The sequence below is a fragment of the Coccinella septempunctata genome, chromosome X (genome assembly GCF_907165205.1).
Source record: "Coccinella septempunctata chromosome X, icCocSept1.1, whole genome shotgun sequence".
Taxonomy (NCBI): domain Eukaryota; kingdom Metazoa; phylum Arthropoda; class Insecta; order Coleoptera; family Coccinellidae; genus Coccinella; species Coccinella septempunctata.
Genome location: NC_058198.1, coordinates 9,700,653 through 9,725,170, shown reverse-complemented (window position 1 = coordinate 9,725,170; position 24,518 = coordinate 9,700,653). Strand labels below are relative to the sequence as shown.

General features: G+C 35.2%; 1 protein-coding gene across 1 annotated transcript in view; it reads right to left on the bottom strand.

Moving 5' to 3' along the window:
* LOC123322064 overlaps positions 1-21,584 on the bottom strand; it is a 54,829-nt gene extending 33,245 nt beyond the window's left edge. The window contains exons 1-2 of the mRNA XM_044909891.1: positions 21,404-21,584; positions 6,517-6,651 (exon numbers count right to left, since the gene is read on the bottom strand). Of these exons, the coding sequence (XP_044765826.1) occupies positions 6,517-6,651; positions 21,404-21,443 (175 nt within the window). The 5' untranslated portion in view covers positions 21,444-21,584. The remainder of the gene's footprint in view (positions 1-6,516; positions 6,652-21,403) is intronic.
* Positions 21,585-24,518: the final 2,934 nt, after the last annotated feature.

Sequence of the window (24,518 nt, the reverse complement as noted above, 5' to 3'; positions counted from 1 at the left end):
CCGAATTGTTCTCATTAATTTTTAGTAACTTACACGATTTTATGAAATGGCTCATTTCTATACCAACTGACAGAAGAGACTTAGGACACAAGTGTAAAAAATAGAATAAGACTGCCAAATCTCGACAATAAAATTCGTCTAAATTATTCACGAATTTTTTTACCATGGGCATCACAATCTTTTTTTTCGAACATTTCAACAATCGTCGTAAAAATGGGATGAAATCTATCATCTATAAATTGTATAATGAGATTCCTTACGACTTTAAACAACTTAAAGATAGTAGATTCAAGAATAAAATCAGAGAATACTTGCTCAATGGTTCGGTATAACACTTTTCAATCTCCGAGGAGGCAAGAAAATGAATAATATATATTTTTTTTTTCTGTTTTATTTTTTGCTCTATTATTGTTCCTGTGTTAATTATTATTATTTGGGATGGATTGCACACATAATTTTTTATTAATGTAAAAACAAGGGTTAAGTGGTAGAACACCTTTGGGTGAACTTCCCCTTGAGATTTCTGTAAAAGAAATAAAGGCCTTATTTATTTATTTATTTATTTAAATGGGGAAACATCAGAGCACTTTTTCAACATAACTAGCATAAGTTATTTCAAGACACTGCCTCGATTTTCTTAATTTTTTTTCACCCTAAATTGCACGATACAACAATTATGATTCTCTCAAAAGTGACCTGATGCATCTAATCCGATGAACTTGGTACTGAACCATTTATTGTCCAGCCATATGTTTATGTTTCGTTTCGTTTTTGCGATGACGGAGTCACCTTCCACAGTCCCATACTTGAAATTCAATGAAAATCATTAAATTTTTGGTTAAACGACTTATTTTGACGAGTTCTACCTTCTGTCAAAAAAAAAGCTTCACTTTTGAAAACACTGTATGTCCAATTCAATTTTAATCTAATATGCATCGAAATTCTTATCATTCAGCTTTTTATTCTGTGAGAAACTGATTTATTCTTCATAAGTTTGTATTTTGTGTATTCAAAAACAACCTGACGCCATCTCTGCCTTTCCCTACCGCAAAATGAATAATCTATGTATCCCATCTTAAAAGGAAAACCCTGTGAACTGCTGAAATTATTCATTTTCGTACACACAATTGGTTTATCTGCCTGTCAATAGGACGTAAATGTACGCGTAAAACCATCTTATTGTGCTTGAAAGATTTGAATAACCCATGACACATTTTCCATTTTATCTGCTCCAGTAATACCAATCATAATTCGTTGGCGGAGTGTAAAATGCCATTCGACAGAGAAAAGTCGGATTATTCCATAAAAACCTCATTTTCTGAGTGCGTTTTAACAATCGGAAAAAAATCCAGAAGGCCAGGAAAATCGATTTCCTCCGGATTTTATTAGTAATTTTCCCCTTTCGGGAATAAACTTTCTGAATTACGACTTTGGCGTATAAAAAATGTCTATCTGTCTAAAGGAATGGAATGGGATTGAATTAATACTGTGTGACATTTGATTATCGTTCATGAATCATTGGAATTGCAGAGGTAATTTCTGCTTAAGGAAAAATACTTGAAATATGAAAAACTTAGCATCCTCAAATCATTGGAAATTAGATCACTATACAGGCTGAATCATAACTATTGGGGTATAGATTATTTGGAAGAGAATATGACGATAGGACCAAATATGCCTTGATAAATCATTAATGTGGTAATACAGACGGTAAGAATTGTGTTTTTTGTTTAGTTTTTTGCTAATAATTTCGTTACCTATTTGTTGCTCCCTTGTAATCAAAACCCAGAGGCATAACTCAAAACAAGCAATATTTTTCGATATATGACCTCATTTTATTGTAGCAGGCACCACGTGATGATTTCTGATAATTAAATTAATTGGTAGATTTTGGACACACCCTCTAGTTTTTCTCACATAATATTGATACTGTTATTGTTTGAACACGATAATCTTAGTCGATCTGAGAAGGAATTTCAAATAATATTTCATTTATGAACAGTATATTATGTACTGTTGGGAAAACGTTGCTGAAAAATGTACATTATTCTCAATTGTTTATTTTTGCTGTAAGATTATAGTCCACTTTAAAGTTCTGCCTACTTTTTCTAGAGCAATTTTTATTGGAGCATATTTGGTTCTATCGTATATTTCGATCCAAAAAACCTGTCCTTACCCTATGTCTAAAAAGTAATTTCACACTGTAGATTTGCTCCAAAGTTCAATTGTAAGAAGAAGAAATCTCGAACGACTTACCGCTTTTGCTGCTGTCAATTCATCTCCTTGCCATCGTTGAAGAAATTATCAGACCAAATGGTAATTTAACCGCACTCAATCATTTCACAAATTCGTAAAAATGTTTTTTTTTAAATCATTATCGACTATACTTAGCGTATAAGCCGAAATTATTTTTGACTTTATAGGGTGGTTCGAAAGTGGTGAAACACGATACTACCCTGCTTAAAGGAGAATAGCCAGTTTTCATATCATATTCTGAATGTAAATGAAATTCTCGATAAGTCTGGATACCCTAGTGTCTAGTCTTCATTTTTATGGAAACATTTTAGGTCTAAAATGAAGTTTAGCTTGAAGCCTTAAGATTTCTCATTGAATTAAGTAGGTACTTTCCATTAGGGTTTCCAACAGACAAAAAAGTTCAGGATATTTGAAAAAATGGAGTTATTGAAATTCTTTGAACTTGAACGTGAAAGAAGGATTTTCAGCTAACACAATTTCTTGGAGTTTTGTATTGAACAGCATAGGTATATGCACGATGAACAGCCCTAGGCTGCTTGACAAAAGAGGAACTGTAACCGCACCTTTGGGACTAAATTCAAGAAGAAAGCCTGTCTAAGTATTACAGATGCTCTGAAATCTGTCCCTGAGACAGCGATAGAGTTTTTTTTTAGCATAATGACATGTAGACCTCGCTTTATGGGGGTGGCTCTAAAGATGGTGGAGGATACCAATAAATCATAGAGGGGACGCTTTGACGAACATGTTAATTGTTCCGAACGGGCTTCTTTTGCCTGAAGCCCTGGTTCATAGCCTTAACTCTGTGATGTTCTAGTCTGATCTGGGCCTTGCAGAGTAAAAGAATCTGGCGAGAAATATTTCCTAGCTTTGAGAAGATATCCCCGCTTACTTGCTCCCCTTGAGATCATTGAAGGAATCGATTTGCTGGCATCTATATTATTTATTATTCGAACGGGGGTTCTTGTGGCTCGGTTAGCCTTTCGGTAACTGCAACCATGCAGATCTTTTGTTCTCTACACCCCACTCATTCATAGGAACCCAAGGAGGTCGTCAATGGTGTTGATAAAACTAACAATATCTTTAGGACCCTTGGCAGTTACCTCGTGAGTATCCAGGACCTGTTTCCCCATATGTATGGTTCTTAGACCAGCCAGCTTTGGACACTTGCATACCATGTGTTCAGCTGTTTCCGTTTCTGATCCACAAAGCCCAAAAAACTCTTCTGCTGATTTTCCCATACGGTACAAAGAACATTTGTACTACTGACAGTGCCCTGTCAGCAGTTTGACCATCACCCGAAGCTCAGCTCGTAACAGCTTTAGTAGTTTTCTGGTGTAAGTCGGTGAAATCTTCACGAATTTCTTTGACTGTGTAAGTCCAGGAGTGTTTTTCCAGCAGGTCATTCTGTTGTTCAACTCCCATTATTGGACCACTGCCTTTTATTGGTATTTTCCAAGCCCACAGAAGAGCTCAGGTCTAGCAGGTGTTAAGCTTGATGTTCTTTTTTCAAGTTCATCGACTTTTTCATTTTCTTCTACATAACAATGCCCTGGTACCCATAAAAGAGTCACTTTATTGCCTCTGGCCAGTTGCTTTGTGGTATTACGGCACTCCCATGCCAGCAGAGATCCCTGGCAGTTTGATTCCAGAGACCTCAGCTTGGCCTAGCTGTCTGTGGTGATATAGATATGCGCCCCCTTTGAGGTTCATTTTGAGCCGGCATACGTAAACAGCTAGTGGCATCTATTTACATTCTTCTAATGAATTATCGGTAAAAGAAAGAATTGAGGATAGTTTCCCTTCGGTGCTTATTGAGAATACGATCAGTTAAAGCACCTGTCAGTAGTAGTTGTCGGTTGCATTAGAAGGAAGATTTAAGATCAATAATTTTACGTCGTATTTCTCACAATATACTAGGGAAGTTCGAATTGAAATTTCCTATAGGCTCCTGAGAATAACTGCTCATCAAAGATCGAGAAGCAGTATTGACGGCTCATTAAAACCAAACAAGAAATTAATTTGCTCGTGAGAACAGACAAACGGGTTTCGCAATCTTAATATCTCAATTTTCAGGGCCCGCAGATGAACAAGTTGAGTGGTTATAGCCCCTTGTTCTCCCCTCTCTCTTTTGCAAATTTTATCCCGGATAATATGTATGGAAATGTAAATTTTCATCAACACTCTAGGGGTGAGGTTTAATATGTTCCAGAGAAGGAGATATCAGGTGGCTTCGTCTCCAAACAAGTGGGTTTCAATTTTCAGGGTAGAAATCTTCGCAGGGATGTCCTCGGCAACCCCGTAATTTCCATCAGACGATAAATAGAGGGAGTCTATCTATCTATAACGGATGATAATAGCTCTAATAATGGCCTTATCAATAGTAATAATGAATAGCTGCAGGAATAATGGATAATTGAGGCTGCTGGGTTTATTGAAACTTTTTCAGCTTCGAGTCGAAACTTAATATATCTCGTAAAATCATTATGGGGGGAATGAATTTGCTGGCGAAAATACGATAATGCCAATTAAAGTGGTGCTTTCTTGAATATAGACCGTAATGAATGGTTTTCACTGTTTATGCCTCGTCATTTATAATCTTATGGAACGAACAGCGGGCATTGGTATATATTTCTCTTCCACTTTCTCTCGCAGATTGTTTGCGATGCTTCAAAATAGCATTTTCAGTGAACAGTGGTACTTAGTCTCCACAAATAAGTTTCGTAAATCATCTGGACAAAAAATCATCCACATGGTTCACTTATGGATCAAAATCAGAAAGGGCACCGGTATTGGCGTATATGAGCCTAAAATGAGTGTCTCTGAAGCCCTGGGGAGTGAACCCTCAATTTTACAGACCGAGACACTGGCTACGTATGCGCTCAGGAGTGTCTTATAATGACCTTCAAAGGAGCTCATATCTATATCACCATGGACAACCAAGCCACCCTGAGGTCCCAGGAATCACTCTGCCAGAGATCTCTGCTGACATGGGAGTGCCATAATACTATAAAGCAACTGGCCAGAGGCAATAAAGTGACTCTACTATGGGTACCAGGGCATTGTGAAGTTGAACGAAATGAAATGGCCGATGAACTTGCAAAAAGAACATCAAGGTTAACACCTGCTGGACCTAAGCCTTTCTGTGGGCTTGGAAAAAACCAACATAAGACAGCGGTCGAACAATGTGAGTTAAACAACAGAGTAACATTCTGAAGAAACACTCGTGGACTTACTCAGTCAAAAAAATTCGTGATGATTTCACCGACCAGAAAGCTGCTGAAGCTGTCACGAGCTGTGCTTCGGGTTATGGTGGGACTGCTGACAGAACAATGTCAGTACAAATATCATTTGTACCGTATGGGAGACTCAGCATATGAGATTTGTAGGCTCTGTGGATCAGAAGCAGAAACAGCTGAACACATGGTATGCAAGTGTCCAGAGTTGGCTGGCCTAAGAACCATTCATATGGGGAAACCGTTCCTGGATACTCACAAGGTAACGGCCAAGGCTCCTAAAGATGTTATCGGTTTTATCAACACCATTGACGACCTCCTTGGGTTCCTATGAATGAGTAGGGTAGAGAACAAAAGATCTACATGGTCACAGTTCCCGGAAGGCTAACCGAGTCACAACTAAGTCTCCACAAAACATCGTGTGCCCTCTAGGCCATACAATAAGCAACCCCTGGAAGTTATGTTTACCAAAAATCCTTCAGTTTCGAGTAACTGAGCCTTTAAATGGTCAAATTCAGATTGAAAACCGATTCCAATGAAGAATTTAGTGCCTAGCTTTGAAATAATTTTCATTGTAGCAATATTCTAAGATAGCATGTTTAATCGTTCATTAAAAGCTGGAGAGAAATTAGATTTTCCTCATTTCAATCCTTTTACCAAAGGAATATTTGGACTCACTGAAACTTAAGGTATTAGAAATGTTACTGGAGAATTAAGACATCAGCAAGGTTAGTAATCAATTGGAAATCAACAAATATACATATTGAAATAACAAAATATCAAGTTCAGCAGGAATATACAGCTAGGAATAATTAGAATCGTAATCCAAGAATATTCAACTGAAAATTTATCAATTTTAACGAAGACTCGTATCTGTAATACATTTAGAAAACATTTACTTTATACAAAACAACATGCAACAATAAATCTTCTTAATTCTACTTATATACAGATTTATATCTATGAATGTTATATGAAAAATGAAAATGGTAGGTGTAATGATGGAGAAGTAGATAGAAAAGTTTACCCCAGCCAACGTGCGCTTTGACACCACCTAGATTTCTAACCCGAAACAGGGCAGATTTCTTAAAAGCACAGTTGATGGTAAATCCAAAATCTGATTCCAAAGTGCAGGTCGGCTGTACCAACCGCCAAGTGCCGCCTGTAAGGAAAAATGTTTGGTTTTAGATCAGTTGTTAGAGTTACATCAAGTTAACAATAGACTAATTATAAATTTATACATCCAGTACATGAAAAACTCCCCAATTATACATGAAAGTTCACGTTGAAATAAAAATTTACTTCGTATATCATTTTTCTACAGAATTTTGAAGAAGATACGAGAAAATAAGTACAAAATTCATTGTGCCCTATTTTTTACTCTTTTACCCTCTTTATACAAAATGAATGGACGAAAAAAGTGGACGATGAATTGATATTCAAATCAATCGTAAAATCCAATAACATTAAAAGTGTGGAGGTCAGTTTTTGGTATAAGTTTCAGATAATTCATTGCATAGAGTCAGCAAGATGGAGTCAGAATATGAGCAAAAATCGAGGTAGACCATTTCGCGCATACAATTGCATTGTCAATTATATGACATGATATTAAACAATATGAGTTGAAAAATATATACACATATATACAAAGAACGGGAATAGAACATGTTATATATAGGGTAAGTCTTTAACTCGTACGAATACTTCAACAGTAGATTCTTGAGGTCGAAAAAACGCTTTTTTCTGTACCATTTTTTCCAATTCGGCCCTGATAGAAAGACATAGCCATTTTAAGTTTTCATAATGAGCTGTGCCATCCCTGGAAAAACAAACTCACCTTCAGAATAACTAGTTAAATATGTGACACTACCCATTTGTGTATCTTTCAAAAAAGTTGCATTCGGTCAAAGTACCCAATTTTTCGAATTTCACAGATATCATCATCAAACTACTTGAAAACGGCGCATTATACGGAAGAATAAAATGAAGAATACTTTTATTTTACTAAACGTTCAAATATTCATTTGATAGCGCCCAACTTAGTTTCAAGAGTTGCGTTCTTTGAATTTTTGTTATTTTCATGGTACTTACTGGTCATAATGAAAAAACTGGAAGACGTTGGTATTATCTTGTGTTCAAAAAATATTCATCAAATAAATAGAAAACTCTATTCCTAATTTCATTTCATTCGATAACACCGTTTGTGAGATAGAACTAAAAATCAAATTTTTTTATGGTTTTTCAATAGCCTGTATCTTTCAAACCAAGCCGATTCGGAAAAAATGGTGAAGAAAGAAAGTGTTTCTTTTGAACTCAAGAATGTATTGTTGGAATATTTGTACGAGTCAAATATTCCTTGAATATATTGCTACCATGCAAATCTTCGAAAAACTTTTTCGTTCTAATAACAAAAACATACATTCAGTCGTGACCCTTGGAGTTATTTTTCGATAAAAAATATATTTCATAGAAACTGCAGTTTCGTTCAAAATTTCTAGTGCAGTTTCTCACCGTTTACGAAAATATTTGGGGAAAAATTTCAATTTTCGTTCTTTCCAATCCCTATCGATTTGTTCTCTGTCTTAATACTGTATGAACGTTTTCTTATCGAAGGGAAACTCCGAAAACTTCGGTAAATTGTTTCCTAAATCCCGTCTAATGGAAGTTTCTGCGATGCGCTAAAGGAAGCATCATTTCTGCAATATTCACTAAGCTGAACGCCAAAATTATCACATTAATTCCTGAATGTGTTGATATTAATCTTCTACGGGGTCTATAATTTCAACTATGCTAAGAGTATAGTGTAAAATTTCATTGATTGCTCATATTTGAATCATCCAAATAAATTGATCAATTGACGAAATGGCTACAAATTGCTACATGCAATTTCAGTTGATATTAATTATAGTGTACTGTACAGTCATTTTTCATTCAAAATGTGATTGCACTAATATTTTTCGATACAAAAATCACATGTTACGTCTAGTTATTGACACAATATCGATACTAGGTTAAACAGATTTAAAATAATTAATTTTGACATATTTCAACACCATAATAACGATTCCAATAATGGAAAATTGAATTTCGATCCCTAAATTTATGTTCTGCGAGGGATTTTTTAATGAGGGATGAAAATACTTGTCATACACTAGATACCATTTGGTTCAAATGATTGTTTCATATCAAGGATGGTATTTTCAAACGGAAAGTTTTTTCTCATCCTTTTTTCACCTACAAAACAAACTCTAAGTTAATTTTCATGAAAGTTTAGTTCAACTAGAAATCACCTCATCGAACAAATTATTTTGAGATATTAAAATATTTAAAAATAAATTGGGGACTCGCCCTGTAATGTGCATTCATATCTATACAAAATGAAAGTTCACCTGTTATTTTTATAGCGAATTTTGTACAATCAAGTCATTTTAAATCTAAGAAGAACTTACTCCACTCCACTAGCTAACACATTGAAACACTACAGGTTATTTAGATTAGTTCTCTTTTTATTATCTGATTTAACGGTCAAAATACTACTCATTCATGCATGTTCCTCACCAAAATCATCCTTGTAACATCACATTTGTTGTGCAATTTGCGATTTCAATTGAAAAATCATATGTACATTTTCGATACATAAAAATTGGTCTCGTGCTGCAATAAGATCATTTTTGCCCAACAATTTTGAACGTAATTTAATATAATAAACGAATGAGGAAATTTGCAATAGGTTGAAATGCAACTATCAATTGCAACACTGTAATACAAGTGGACCAATTACTGATAATTTGAGAATCACCATATTTTACAAATTGTTTGTTCGAAATCAAGAAAAAAAATTCTTATTCATTCATTTATATGTGGGTGAAGATTTTTATTATGATCATAGAATATTCAAAATTAAGAAATCAATGTCTTCAGTCGAAAACTTCATATACTGGGTTGGACAACAATGTATTGTGTATTCAGGGTATATTTGAATGAATTTAGAAACTGAGTGAATGGAAATATCTCTACTATATGTTCATCATTTCATCTTTCATCTTCTGATGTTACTACTATCTTTATGTTAGTGTAAAATTTAATTGATATTCGAAGAATTGTTATTATCAGTCGATACTTTCGATATAATTGGTTTAAATTCTATGGATTAATACACAGAATGATCCAATTTAGAACGTAAATGATGTCTTATAATAAATGAAAAACATAAGTACTAAAAAACATTTGCTGAGGATATTTAACAGATCACAAATAGGGTAAATTAGCGTTTGCTCTCAGAAAAAGGTCAGGTGTTCAAGATGCTCAATTATTTCATTGTATCTTATTATTTTATAGGTTTAACGTGTAACATTGTTATTTAATTAAAGGAAAAACACATTTGAGCGTGATATTCAACCCCCATGACGACCAATGGTTATCGTTCGTGTGAATAACTCACATTTCCATTTCATATATTACGACTTCTCTTTAATTTCGAACACTTGAATACTAGAAATTCCAAACATTGAATGTTACTCAACTTTTCTCTTGATTTGAATTGATTTTTCTTCTTCTTACCGCAAAACTTCATATTTCTATATTTTCTTTTATTTTTTTATGCAGTTCCAACAGATCTTTATTGATTTTATACTGTGGATGTTATTGAATTTCAAGTTTTTCGAACTCCTGTTGACTTGTTCTTTCTCTATTAAAAAATAGTAAGGGGTACAGAACAAAAACTGATATTATTGCTCACTGTCTGTGAGCAATAATATACCAGATCAGGCAAACTTGCAGACTGGAGCTTTTGATCGATCCCATCAAAAATCAGTAATCATAAATATCGTTTTAAAAAACTCAGGAAATAACATAATTTCTGCATGAGAATTTATGTGGGTTCATTCCCTCGCAAATTCACCAAGTTGTGGTTATTGTTCATGAAATAACAATAATATAATAGTTATACATAATATGACTTCATATTTGAAATGAAATTTTCCTACATTGAAACCAGGATTCTTGAAAAACAGTCATATTCCGATGCTTCTCTTTAGACTAAGTTTCAGCTACGAATAAAATTATTTGGTGCCAAATATTCTCCTCCCTTGAGCAATATAGAGTTGAATAACTTAATGTTCAGTTTTTCATGTCAGGCAAATAATGTGTTGGATGTATTCAAAGAAGGTTCGCAATCAGACATAAAAGGTCAAATCAATATATTTCACCTGAATCAATATTAAAGAAATAAAAAGAGAAAGTGTCATCAAACAGTTGTATTTCATCATTATTGAATATAACTTCGAAGTCAATTTGTGTTTTTCACAATGAGACCGTATCTCACCAGTATAATGCTCCAATGTCTTCCTGATATTGGGATAAGATTTATGGATTAAAATAATCATTTTATTCGACGAATTCGGAAAATTATTTGGGAAAGGAATTTTGCGAATTCTTTCTCTTTCTGTGCGAAATGAATTAATGATAATTAGATTAGGAAATGTAGTTTCAACCCGAGAAAATAACAGGTTTTCCTTGATTGATAAATTAATGAGAACATAAGCCAACATCTATATTCGTTACTCCGTTAATCTCCTAATAGTATCTATTCCAAAGTTTTATGGAGTTATTCGAACACTTGACTGGATGAGTTCTCATAGAAAAACGCCGAATAATTAAAAATACTTTGTTGATCGACTCGGCATAAATACTTTTCAATTTCCTGTTAATTTCTGAATATTACGGACGAAGCCAAAATGTAATCAAATCTTCACGTTTCGTGAATGCAAGAATGGATATATACGAATAGTTAAATGACCGTTTGCACCGTTCCATTAATAATAATCAAATTCTCGAATTGTCCACAAGAAAAATGAATCATAACTTGCATCCTAATTCTTCGGTACAAAGGGTTGCAAAGTTAGAAATACCAACACCATCACCAAACGTTGGAAATGGCAATGAGAATATTGAAAAGAGAGGAACAACTCTTGAGAAATATAGCTCACCATAAAACGAGGAATAAAGGAGCCTTTCTATCAAGTGCTGTAAGCAGAGCCTTGGTATCCGACAAAGAAGATAAGGACATATAAGACAACCACGACTGAATATATAGTCACAGATCATATGAGTAAAGATCTGCATCCTGTCTATTTCAGGAGTATTTAAGACCATATCTGGTTGGAAGAATTATCATCCTCTGCTTTCATGAATATTTAGGTTTAACAGAAATGAGCTCTGTGCAGTTCATGTTGTTCGCAGAGTGGTTCACAACGCTTGACAACGGTTGTGAACTGTACAGAGCAAGCGCAAATGGATTTTCGCTACCCTCAAACGGAATTGCGCTTGCTCTGTACAGTTCACAACCGTTGTCAAGCGTTGTGAACGTTATTGAAGACGTTATTGAAGAAGTGCTTTCATATTGTGGAAGTGTTTTTTGTATGGATTCTGTAAATTAATTTCTCTATACCTCTCCGCTGAGACGGGTCACTCTCTGAGGAGTATGAGACAAGATATTGATTGGATATTCACTAAAACACCTCTAACACATCCTTAGGATAGTTTTTCACCGTCCCTACAGCCAAGCTGTAGGCTGTAGCCCTTATAAAATAAGACAAACTGTACAGAGCAAGCGCAAATGGATTTTCGCTACCCTCAAACGGAATTGCGCTTGCTCTGTACAGTTCACAACCGTTGTCAAGCGTTGTGAACCACTCTGCGAACAAGCCTAATGATATTAGGGTCACTATGTGTCGTCAGGTCCCATGATGCTTCAGTTTGTCTTATTTTATAAGGGCTACAGCCTACAGCTTGGCTGTAGGGACGGTGAAAAACTATCCTAAGGATGTGTTAGAGGTGTTTTAGTGAATATCCAATCAATATCTTGTCTCATACTCCTCAGAGAGTGACCCGTCTCAGCGGAGAGGTATAGAGAAATTAATTTACAGAATCCATACAAAAAACACTTCCACAATATGAAAGCACTTCTTCAATAATAATAATTTAATATTCCTTATAAATTGACAGTCAGTCATCGTTTTGAACTCATTTGGAAATTGATAATGAAATTATTTAACTGTAATATAGGGTGATATTTAGTAGTATTGTGCCTTGAAATTCACAATAGTGTGCCTTGTTTCATAGTCAATATCAAAATTCTTTATCTCAGAAAATATATTCCAAACGGGGCTCCGAACCTTTCAAAACTTTACAGCAACGTACTAGTTCTCAACTTCTACTACTACTATCTGTTTTATCTTAAATATTGGGAAATTGATCTGTTAATCCTTCAAGGTGAAAACCAAAACAATTTAAATTAGGGAATTTCTGCACCTTCCAGACGTATCGAGTGAAGAAAATAGATTTCACTTTCCTACAGGGAGATGCTAGGGGATGAATTTTCCTATATACTACCTAACTAGTTTGTCAGAACGTTTATTTTCTCGGCACCTCCAATTTAGATCCAGATAGAATCAATTCAGAACTAAATCAAATAACACGGTTAGCTTCAGTTGACAAATGAGATTCCTAGGTTCCCTTTGTTGGAATTTCCCCTGTTGAAGTATATACGAACGCACAAGGTTTTATCTTGGATAAGACTACCTACGTCAATGTATTTTACCCTAACACACACTGGATTCAAATAATTATAGGACAACAGTACACGTTCGTACTCCTTCTGATTAGTCTCATTGACCTTGTTTCCTTCAAGACGTAGACATGACGAGGTCGATGCGTTGAAGAGAGTGAAAATATCGTTATAAGAAAGTTCCTGGGGCTATGAATGTATCCCTGCACTTGGATAATGGCACAGTTTCGAATTTAGTTCATTTTTTTTTATTACACACCACGCAAATTTTACGTTCGCTTTTGATTGTGGCCAGAAGGGAAAGAATTGCATTCTGATTAGGATTTAATGTGTTAATATTGACCAGACATCTGAGCACTGGACATCTGATTCTAAGAATTTGAATGAAAACCCTCCGTTCATAAAATATGAGTTTGAATAGCATACAAAATCATTAGTAATCCCTGAAATTCAGATACTAGACTTTTGAAATACATATATCCCGGATTTTTTACAGCTGACTTGTGAAACGAGTCAAATACGAGGATGTATCGATATCTAGTTAGCCTAGACCAGTTCCATACATAAAAAAACTATTGTGTAACCATAGCGACGAACAATAACTTATTAGAAGTGTCAGTGTGAAGTTTGAGGTCGAAAAAGTAAACCAGAGTTGGGCAATAAATTTAAAAAAAGAAGATGCCCACGGAAATTGTGAAAAGCGAAAACTTGGAGTATGGAGCCATCATCGAGTACCTGTATTTAAAAGGGTTAAGAGGTAAGCAGATTTACGAAGATATGCTTGATACCCTTGGTGATCAATGTCCTTCGTATGCGACCGTGAAAAATTGGACTGCAAGCTTCAAAAGAGGTAAATTTTCCATTGAAGATGATGACCGATCGGGAAGGCCAGTTGCTGTGTCAGTCCCCGAAAATATCGATGCAGTTCATGACATGATTTTATCAGACCGTCGAATAGGGCTAAAACGAATATCTGAAGCACTGAATATTTCATACGAACACGTTCATCATACGGTTGAGGTCAATTTGGACATGAGAAAAATTGCTGCAAAATGGATGCCCAAATGTTTGAATGTTGACTAAAAGCGTGTAAGGGTAGAAGCATCGCGTTCGATCTGTGCTCGATTTGAAAACAATGTAGACTTCTTAAACCGAAGTGTTACTATGGATGAGACTTGGGTACATTTCTACGATTCAGAAACAAAACAACAATCGATGGAATGGCGACACTCTGGTTCGCCAAGATCTAAGAACTTTCGTGTCCAAAAATCTGCTGGAAAAGTTCTTGCTTCAGTTTTTTGGAATTGCCATGGTGTAATCATGATTGATTTTTTGGATAAGGGTATAACGATAACCGGAGATTACTATTGGACATTACTGACCACTCTACGGGAAAAAATTAAAGAGAAAAGACGCGGAAAGCTATACAAAGGTGTTTTGTTTTTGCAGGACAACCTCCCTGCACACAAATCTCATGTTGCCATGCAAAAAATTCGTGATTTAGGGTTTGAATTACTAGAACACCCCCCTCATTTAACAGATTTGGCTTCATCCGACTATCATCTCTTTCCTCAACTGAAAAAAGGTTTAAAAGGTCGTACAATTTCTTTCAACAAGGAGTTAATAAAAGCGGTGGAGGTCTAGTTTGCAGAGCAAGAAGAAACCTTTTTTTTTTGAAAAGTCTAGAGACGTTGCAGGTTCGCTGTAATAAATGTATCCAATTAAGAGGAGAATATGTTGTGTTATACAATATTTTGACATTGAAATTTTGTTTGGTTCTATAGTAGGCTAAGAATTTTTCAATATATCCTCGTAGATCGTTTCATTGCTACAGAATAAAATACACTTCTCTTTCAACAATGATAACGATCTTGGTTAAGTTATGAGAAAAATAAACACTGTAGTAGAAATAGTAAAAATTGAAGCAGATAGTTTGAGGAGAAGGTGGTATAGAAATGACAAAATATTGTGTTGAATTCAATGCATTTGTTGAATGTCAAATGGTAGACGATGTAGGGAAATAACGTCAATCATTCTCATGGGATTATATGGGCGCTCATAAGATGCGAAGACTTAAAAGAAATGTTGAAGATGAACAGGAGGAACTTTTGCAATTTTGATGAAAGAATGTTGAAGCAATAATTCCGCTTCTTTTCATTACTGGGGAAGATTTTCTTCAAAGAACTGTGCAAGGAAATAGTCAATTATTTCTCACATTTGATCAAGAATGATTTATAATCATATCAACAAGAACTTCTACCAGAAAAAAAGATGTAGAAAAACCGTTGGACCTCTTATATTAACAAGGTATCCCATAAAAATCCTCCTAGTAAAGCTATTAAACACTCTTAATAAATGAAAAAAATTCCGAGTAGAATTTTTTTCTCAAAAACTGGCTCGAATGGTGCATAGCACAAATCGTTATTCTGAAAGAAATAACATTCTGGAATATTATTCATTACTTTCAGTACGCTCAGTAGATCTTACTATGGGGTGTTTCAGACTTATCTATTCATTCTAGAACACCCTGCATTTGATTATATTGACAGACAATCAGGGAAATGCTCATATGAAGGGCTAAGCATGTGGTGAATGTACACAAGTGTTTTTCAGGTTTTTCGTTTACTGATCTATCTAATTGAGTTTAAAATAAAGTCGTGCAAGTAATGATTTTCATCATGAACACGATATTTCCTATAGCATTGGAATCCTTGAACATGTAGGAGCGTAGATGTAATAGTTTTTTTTGCTGATTAAGATTCCTCGATCGAGAACATAACCTACGGTTCTTTCCTTTTATATCGAAGAGTCTCAAGGTCGGATCCTACTCTGAATTGTGTTAAGCTCTAATTCACCGATGTGAATAATCAACAGGTATCCAAAATTAACAAAGTATGTAGACGTTTATCACTATTATTCAAGGGTACACTGAAAATCGAGTGCAAATAGCATCATTCAATTGTTTTCACATAACGTCTTATATTTTTGGACATTGAAATCATACGTGTTTGAAGATTTTCAAATAAATCCAAAGAAACAAGTCAATTTTGAAAACAAAGAACCCTGAGTCCTTGGAGAGCCTTGAAACTTGTCAATTCCATCGATCATCCACATAGAAGGATTCTGAAATTTTTTTTTCCTTTCAAAATATATTTCGAACATTGAAACTGCAGAAAGCCCATCTTCACAACCATGGATTTCATTCAGTAGCTCAAATTATTTAGGAGGCGATGTAGGAAAGGAAGAACGACCTACATTCAAATCACTTGACCCGCATATGAAAGTTTAGATTTTGAAATATTACATCATAAATAAAAATTAGAGGTCAGATCCGAGCAGTCTACTCTTCTGGGACCCGGAGGATATGATAATTTTGGTATCTTTGCCGTGTGGGAGTTCCAAAAATTCAATGGAAAGGGAGAGGTTCCCTCATCGGTACACAGTATGAAAATTTACTGCTTGTGTTTATCGGATATGACAAGAAAATACAGTTTTTCTTCAATATGTTATTCGCTGGCATTGATGTCAAAAACATCACGGTTATATGATTAATTGAAAATATAAAATGAACGAAAAACACATTTTTTCAGTTCTGAAATGTTTCCTACGCAGAAACTTTTGACGATCAGTTTAAATTATTTCCGTTCTTTGAAAATACTGAGGTGCGAAGGAAAATAACTAGGAATTGACATTTTTCAAAGAATATCTTGGGTCCTTCTTCTTCTTTTCTACAGAGATTCCTCAATTTTTTGCATTGCACTTCAGATTATGAAAATTTTGCAACTTGTGCAAACTTACATCATTCAATGACTACTAGACCTGGATTCATACGATGAAAGTATCACATTTAATATTATTTTGCCAACATATATTCGCAGATTCAAGAGTTCAACTAAATAGTTGGAAATGTTGGTGTAAAATTCGGAAATGAGTAGATTGGAGCCAAAACCTAGGCTACATAAGCATGGTTAACACTAAATGTGGAGCAAAGAAATCGTTTTAACATTCCCAACACTAATTTTTGAACGAAAATTTACGACAACGATAACAGAGCGTTGAAAGTTGATCCCAGAGAGACCACCTGTGAAATAGATCAATCGACTCCTTCAAAAGCAACATCGCGAATATAAAAAAAATTTGATTTAATTTCTGCACACTAATGAAGAAGAAAGACAAGCAGCTCTCTCTTGAAATTATATGCATAGGTGTCATCCTTATTGCCATCTGTTATCCAAGATAATAAATAAAAGGAATAGTTCCACAATTTGTGAAATCATTATCATTTTGATAGCTTCATTGGGATTCATCACTCTCGATAATAAACCTTTAAAATCGAGAACAAATAGATAGTGTTTCCAGAAAAAAAAACAGAAAAAGCATCCGCCTTCCAACCTTGTACTACCAGAGTAGAGTTCCATCAATATTTTTCTCACAGCATAGTTATTTGAATTAAAGGAATGATCAATTAAGAAATCAACAAGAATAAAAGTCTTACGAACTTGAAATGTATGATTAGGAGAAGAACTATATGGTTTTTCCTGCCAACATCTGATACACCAGAAATAAATACCCCTGAACGACTTATAAAAAAAAAACGTGAATTCCGCAATGAATTGGTGAAAAACCCAGTGACTGTTCAACAATCTTGAGAGCTACTACATAGCGTATTCTCTACTGCAGGGTCTGGATTATTTTATATTATAGTATTGAAATTTCTAAGCTAATCTATTCGGGAATTTATGGAACGTAGCATAGCACCAAAGAGATTTACGATATTTTTCATTGTGCACTTAAAAATTTATGAGGTTTATTTTCACGAAAGTCCCTGAAGATACATGCTGCTCCTCCAGGTTATAAAAATGACAGAACTCAGAACTGAAGAGACAAGAGACAAGTGGTCATTCAGTATATTATGAGAAATTAGTACTAGTGTAATGATACAGCTACTACGTTCGTTAATGAATACAGAAGTGATTCGATTTTCATTACAGAATTCCAGCAAATTTCATTTCATATCATTATAAGCCAATTAAAAGTACTTGACGATGAAAGGGAAAGTTTGAAATGCATCGATTCAGGAAGACTTTACGTATTTATTTGATTTTAAATGTATTGAGAGAATTGTCGTTAGTGTGAACATAATCTCATGGTGGGAATAATGAAAAAATGATATTCTGGACAGAATTAACGAAGAAAACAGGAAAAAACAATTCGGAATTGGATTTTTTCAATATTAATTGATTGAAAGTGTTTAAATTTTGTCTCATCGAATACTGGGCTCAATGCTTGTGAAAAAATAAGATTCTGGAGTGTACCAAGAAAAGTATTTCTCAAGTCTGCATACTTGTTATGTTAAAAATCGAAAGAATTCTAAATTTATGACCAAGCTGACAATTTTTGAATTTCAGAATGTTTTCATAGTACCTACATCGTTGAATAATCATGAATCATATTACCCAGAGAATCAATCGAATGATTGTAATACAATAATATCCAAATTAAAGCAAGATTGATCACAAAAGTCAGTCGATCTTTCGTTCTTTTTTACTAATAGAATTTTTAGAATGGAAATTTTCTACACACATTTCAAGAAAAGCAATAACTTATTTAGTCAATAGTTTCTTCAGACAATCTTATTGTTTGCAAACAAAGTGCTTATTATCAGATTACAATAATCTTGAAATCATCAATCACTTGATCCATAATAACCATTGAAAAACTTGAAGGAAGACAGATGAAGTTATGAAAGAGAAAAATAAGCAAAACATCCACACAACAAAATTTTGTTCAAATTAATTATGTGGCTCATTTCAGAGAGGGATTGTGCTGATTTGAACACCCTTAAGTCCGATTGTACTTTTCAACCAGTATTGGCGAACTTTATTTCAAAATATTTTGTTCTTGATTCAGTGGATTTGAATTAGAAAAATCCATAAACATCCTCAACAGATTTCCATCAACACAACAAGAAAAAACCTAATCAATGACCAAAATAGACATCTGCGTTCAGTGAAAATTACTCACGTTTTTATTTATTTTATACATTTCAATTATCGTTGGACCTGTATTCGATGTTTCAAAAAAGCTGAGAATAGCTATTTGGCCACCAGATATTTTAAATTAGTTTCAAGTAATACAGCATTTCTGCAGAACATGTTGCTCTTCACTTAATGTAGTATTGAAGTAACAGCCACTTTCATAGTCAATTTCGAAGTTCCATTAGCTTTTAGAGCTACAGTTCTACTCATAAGAGAAACTAAAACAACAGAATTCAAAATTGATTATTGAAATGGCTTCCAACGAAATGACAATTTGATAAACATTAGCACCGGTAAGTGAAAAATCTGATTAATTCGAATAGATGTGTCTTTCACTTTTAATGAATGAAAATTAGTTTATTGTTAATATTGTACAGGAATTTTCAAAATTATTTGTACATTACTTTTTCAAACGTTTTGCATGCAACCCTACCAAAGAATCAGCATAAGTGCATGAAAGAAATTAGATAAGATTTGTAAAAAGTTAATACCAGCTATTTGCTTTCTTGATTGCTTGTAAGCTGTGCAGTCTCCAGCATAAAAAATTCAGTAACAATCAAATGTATAAGTTTAAACTAAAAGTGAGCAGAGATCTTTTCGATAGAAATTTTTGCACCCTTGGCAATCATAGTCATATTCTTCTCTCGATCAAAATCAGCAACATTTATTCATTAAATGGATTTTCTATGAATATAGGCGATAAACTAATGAAATATTCTAGAATGAAGTGTGTAAATTTCAACATAATTTATAACAGTGCTAGTTGGACCCGAGTACAAAAAACCTTCAACATGGCATATTACACAGGACTTATATCCCATAAAAATTTCAAAGATTGGACTTTCTGTAATAAGGTTCGAAATGTTTAATGGTTTTTTATCAGTTGTCCCTCTCAAGTATAAGCAATTTTAAGCCCTTTGTTTTCATGTTCCAACGTGTCACATTGTTATGGATTTCCATCCAGTGTCACTCAGTTAGGTTCAGTAAGATTCTCGATATGATACGTGGGATGATGTTTAAATTTCACAACTTAAAGAGGGATTAGCGGCAGAGCTTTGCGGTAAAAAGTAATTAAGTAACTCAGAATCAGTTCTCAGTTTGATGAATCGATAAAATCAGCGACCAAACTTGTTTCAGAAATTTCCAAATATCATATACATCACGAAAATCATTCAAGGCCAGAGGATAAATCAGATTCCTTCTATTCCTCAATTCCGAAGAGTTCGGAATGGGTTTCATAACGATTTTCACAATCACGACAGTTATTCCTTTCTGTAATATTATACCCCGGTGCAAAAACCCGGGAGAAATGCTCCCAAATGGAACAGCCCCTTCACTAACTTTTCCATTTCCTGAGTAGTGTTTACAAGAGCGAAGAAAAACTGTACAAGAATGCTGGGATTCCTTCCACTGGCAGCACTTGATGTTGCGAGTAGTTTTTAGAAGAATTAGATTGGATGAAAAATTGCAGATTGGAAAATCTATTTCTATCGGATTAAGGAATGGCAATTTCTTACTGAAACCTGCGGTAGGACATGGAAATTTCTGCTGGAAAACCAATGAATACATAAGTTGATCTCGAAGACCATGTGAGATGACCTCATTACATGCATATAAAAATTTTCACGATCGATACTCTCAGACACACTTTACTGGCATACTTTCCTACAAATTCTCCTTCAGTATACAAATTTGAATAGTTCGTGGATCGCTGAAGGAAATTGCGAAAGATTCGCGATATAAAACGGATTTTTCATGAGCGGTGTGCAATATATAACATTTTTAACGCATATTCAACACGAATGGAGCAAAGTGTTGCTGAATTTCTTGTGGATGTTGGAGCTCATCCCAAATGTCACCGTTTATCCGTAATTCCGGTCACGAAGCTGAGAGAATCCATTCATGACTTCTTGAAGACACCAACGACGACGTTCATGAACTTGAAGCACGGTGTTTTAAATTGCTCGTGCGGAATTGACGGTCAAAAGAGAAACCAAGTGCTCTAAATTGGAACGTTGGAACTGCACATATTCACTTTTGTATTGTCCATTAAGCATCAGTGAAATTCGAAACGTTTTCAATGGGGCGAACATCCAGCTCAGTTAATTGCAAAATTTAGGGTTTAAAATTCGCCAACAACCTGCCTTTTTCCTTGAGTTTGGGGTGTGTGTGTCTGTTATATATGTACAGAATATTCATGGTTCAATTTAGTCGATTCAATTTACATTCGTTATGAAAACAACCTCGATAGTACTACAAATAACCATTCACCCAATAAAGGAGACCACTAGATCAAAACTCCAACTTACCGAAAACGAATACTGCTAAAAAAATTTCGAGACACTTCATCGTTATCACAATAAACTTAGTTCGCGGCAAAATACGAATATCGGCGCGCAAGTGAAGAACCAAACGAGCAAAGTAACACGATGAAGCACTAGACTAGAACTGACTTCTTGGTGCTGAGGTGACCTGGTGTTTACAGGTAACGGTATCATTACTCTCTTGTGAAATGACTTCACAGGGCCACCGGCTAAAAGACTTGAAAGTATTATAATTAAATTCGATGAAGTGGGGAAATTGTTCGTGGATTGTAATGTGTAAAGAATATCGGCGATTCTTTTTCGGAAATACCATCGTGGTGACCACTTGGAAAAAGTGCGGATGCATGATGACTGGTAGATTTCTCCCCTGTGATGAAGAGTTTGTAGTAAGAACTCTGCTCCGGAATCCATGCCATAAACCAAGGAATTCTTGCACAAGAATACCTAAATGGATGAATAGGAATATGTACTTCTACTAATTTTACCAGTAACTTAGATCATAAATCGAGTGACTAGAAAAATTGGTGCTGTCTTTCTTCTACATCTATCTTATGAAGTTCATGGAAGTCTAGGTTGAATGGTCTTGTTGAGACTGTTGAGACCTTCCATAATGAATTTGTTGAAATATGCTTGACCAGCGATTCTCAATTAGCCCTCAGAGATGTCTCTCCTCCCTTGAAAAACTGTTTAAGTCAAAGTTGTTTTCACATACTAAATTTTTTATCGCGTGAAAAGAAAATTTGTCTCATTTTCAACCAGGCAATTAAATACTCCCTCACCCTACGTTTCCTGGGGTTGGTACATTACACCAGATATACAAAGATTTGCCAAAGAACTTCATTGTTTCCTTTACAGATTGTAGATTATTTTGAGCAGATGCAATACGCATACAACCTTAAGGTCTATTGTTCGCTACGTAAACTATAGGTTTGCTCGTAAAGTGGTTCACAACGATTATGAACTGTACAGAGCAAGCGCAATTCCATTTTAGGGTGAGCGAAAATCCATTTGCGCTTGCTCTGTACAGTTCATCTTGTTCGTAGAGTGGTTCACAACGGTTGTGAACTGTACAGAGCAAGCGCAATTCCATTTTAGGGTAGCGAAAATCCATTTGCGCTTGCTCTGTACAGTTCATGTTGTTCACAACGGTTGTGAACTGTACAGAGCAAGCGCAATTCCATGTTAGGGTAGCGAAAATCCATTTGCGCTTGCTCTGTACAGTTCACAACCGTTGTAAACCACTCTACGAACAAGCCTTATAGCTCACCCTCCAGTTCTGAGGTTCTAATGAACTCCAGTATCTGGGATGACTTTAAGGAGGTTACTTCCTCGCTTCTAAAGGGTCCTCATCTAAGGCAGTTTTTTGTGCTGGTTTTCAATCGTGAGGCTTGTCGTCACAAGATGATCAGGAACCATTTTTATTGGGTACTGAACTGTAAGGAATCCAGTAAAGGTGTGTAGCATATTCTTGCTAAGATCCAAAAATTTCTTAGATCTCGCAGAATTGAAGTTCCCCAAAAATAATGTTGAAGCATCAGAAGATTCTATCTTCCTTGTAGGTGGATTATCCAACACCACTGAAAGGATTTTGGTCCAAACAAGCGTTCGTGCTCCTCTTCTGCCAAACGTTTTTGCCTCTTCGGCAACCCAGGCTAGAAAGATCAAGTAATTCTTGCGTATTTCATTGATACTCCATCATTTCTACTAGAAATCACCTGACAGGAACCCAACGAAATTGAAGATAATCTGGTGCAAGCCCTGAAATACTTCAGCTCTAGTTTCCATGGTGGTTTTGAACCATCTATGTAATATTAAATGGTGTTTTTGGTTTTGGTTTTCTTTCCGAAGCTCTCTTTCTACTCAGCATTGTACTAACGATTTTTTCGATAGTTAGTTCTCGATTATTTGGTCACTGCAAGGATTTGAGTTTGAGATGTTCTTGGTAAGAGACGAATTGGCTCCCTTCTTTAGATTTCTAAGATATTCTGTAAATGGCCTCATAAGTTACTCTGTCTATCACTATACATGTTTCATCATCACTTTAGTGCCTTTGTTGGACAGGTTTTCATAGCTCCAGTGGAACACACACAGGTGTAATCCTCTGTACTTTGTCAATTGTTTCACTCTGCTACTTTGACTTGGTTCGGCATACCAGAGTATAGCTCTGTTGGTGATTATCATCATTACATCGATGTATTGTACTGTTGCAGGATTCTGCATGACATGGAATACTTTACTAGCTGTGATCTTAACATGATTTTGCTCCAAAAGCATACTGCCTAGGTTTACAGCCAGATATTCAACTTTTGAATTGTTCACCCAATAGTTTTTACAACGTTACTGGGCTCTTCTAAGTTTGTGTTGACCTTTTCCTCAGAAAGGCTTTGATACTTTCCAGTGTGCAGACAAGGACAGCATGCAGTTCAGCCTGTACTTGGATCATTCCTTTTTCTTGGGAGATGGACTGGTTGACATGAGGTCCAACCAATCCTACTCTAGTCCCTGTGGTAAGCACAGATCCATCGGGCCAATAAGTGAGACCTTCAGGCACAAGAAGCCTGTTTGATGTAGACCATAGATCTCTATAAGGAACAATTACCCTGTAGGCTTCGTCAAAGCAAAAGCACTATCTTGAAAGCCCTCATGTGCCCCCTTAAAAGTCGACTCTATGACCCCTTAACCCTGTTTCAAGACTCTTAGCCCTTAATACCCATCTACCCATTACTTACCCTCGCTTCTCTCTCTTTAACTCGACCATGAATAATTTTTCTTGAACTCTAACATAATTTTTTGTCCTGCCTGAAAGAAGATTTCAATCCAGAATTTCCTTAGGTATTTAGGCTATTTAGTCACCTATCAGAGGTAGAAACAAAGTAACATTGGCGTGATATCATACAGAAAGTTCTTTGCAAGAATGACCGCTTGAAGATTCTTGTCTGTTCTAAATCAGAAAAAAATATCACTAGATTCAAATGCTTCTATTAGATGAAAAGATGAAATTCTCTACCTTTAGGTCAAAAGACCTATTCATTTCGCTTTCCTAGCGTTGAAGCAAGCCTGAGTGAAAACTGATGTTATGAAATTTACATAAAGAGTTAAT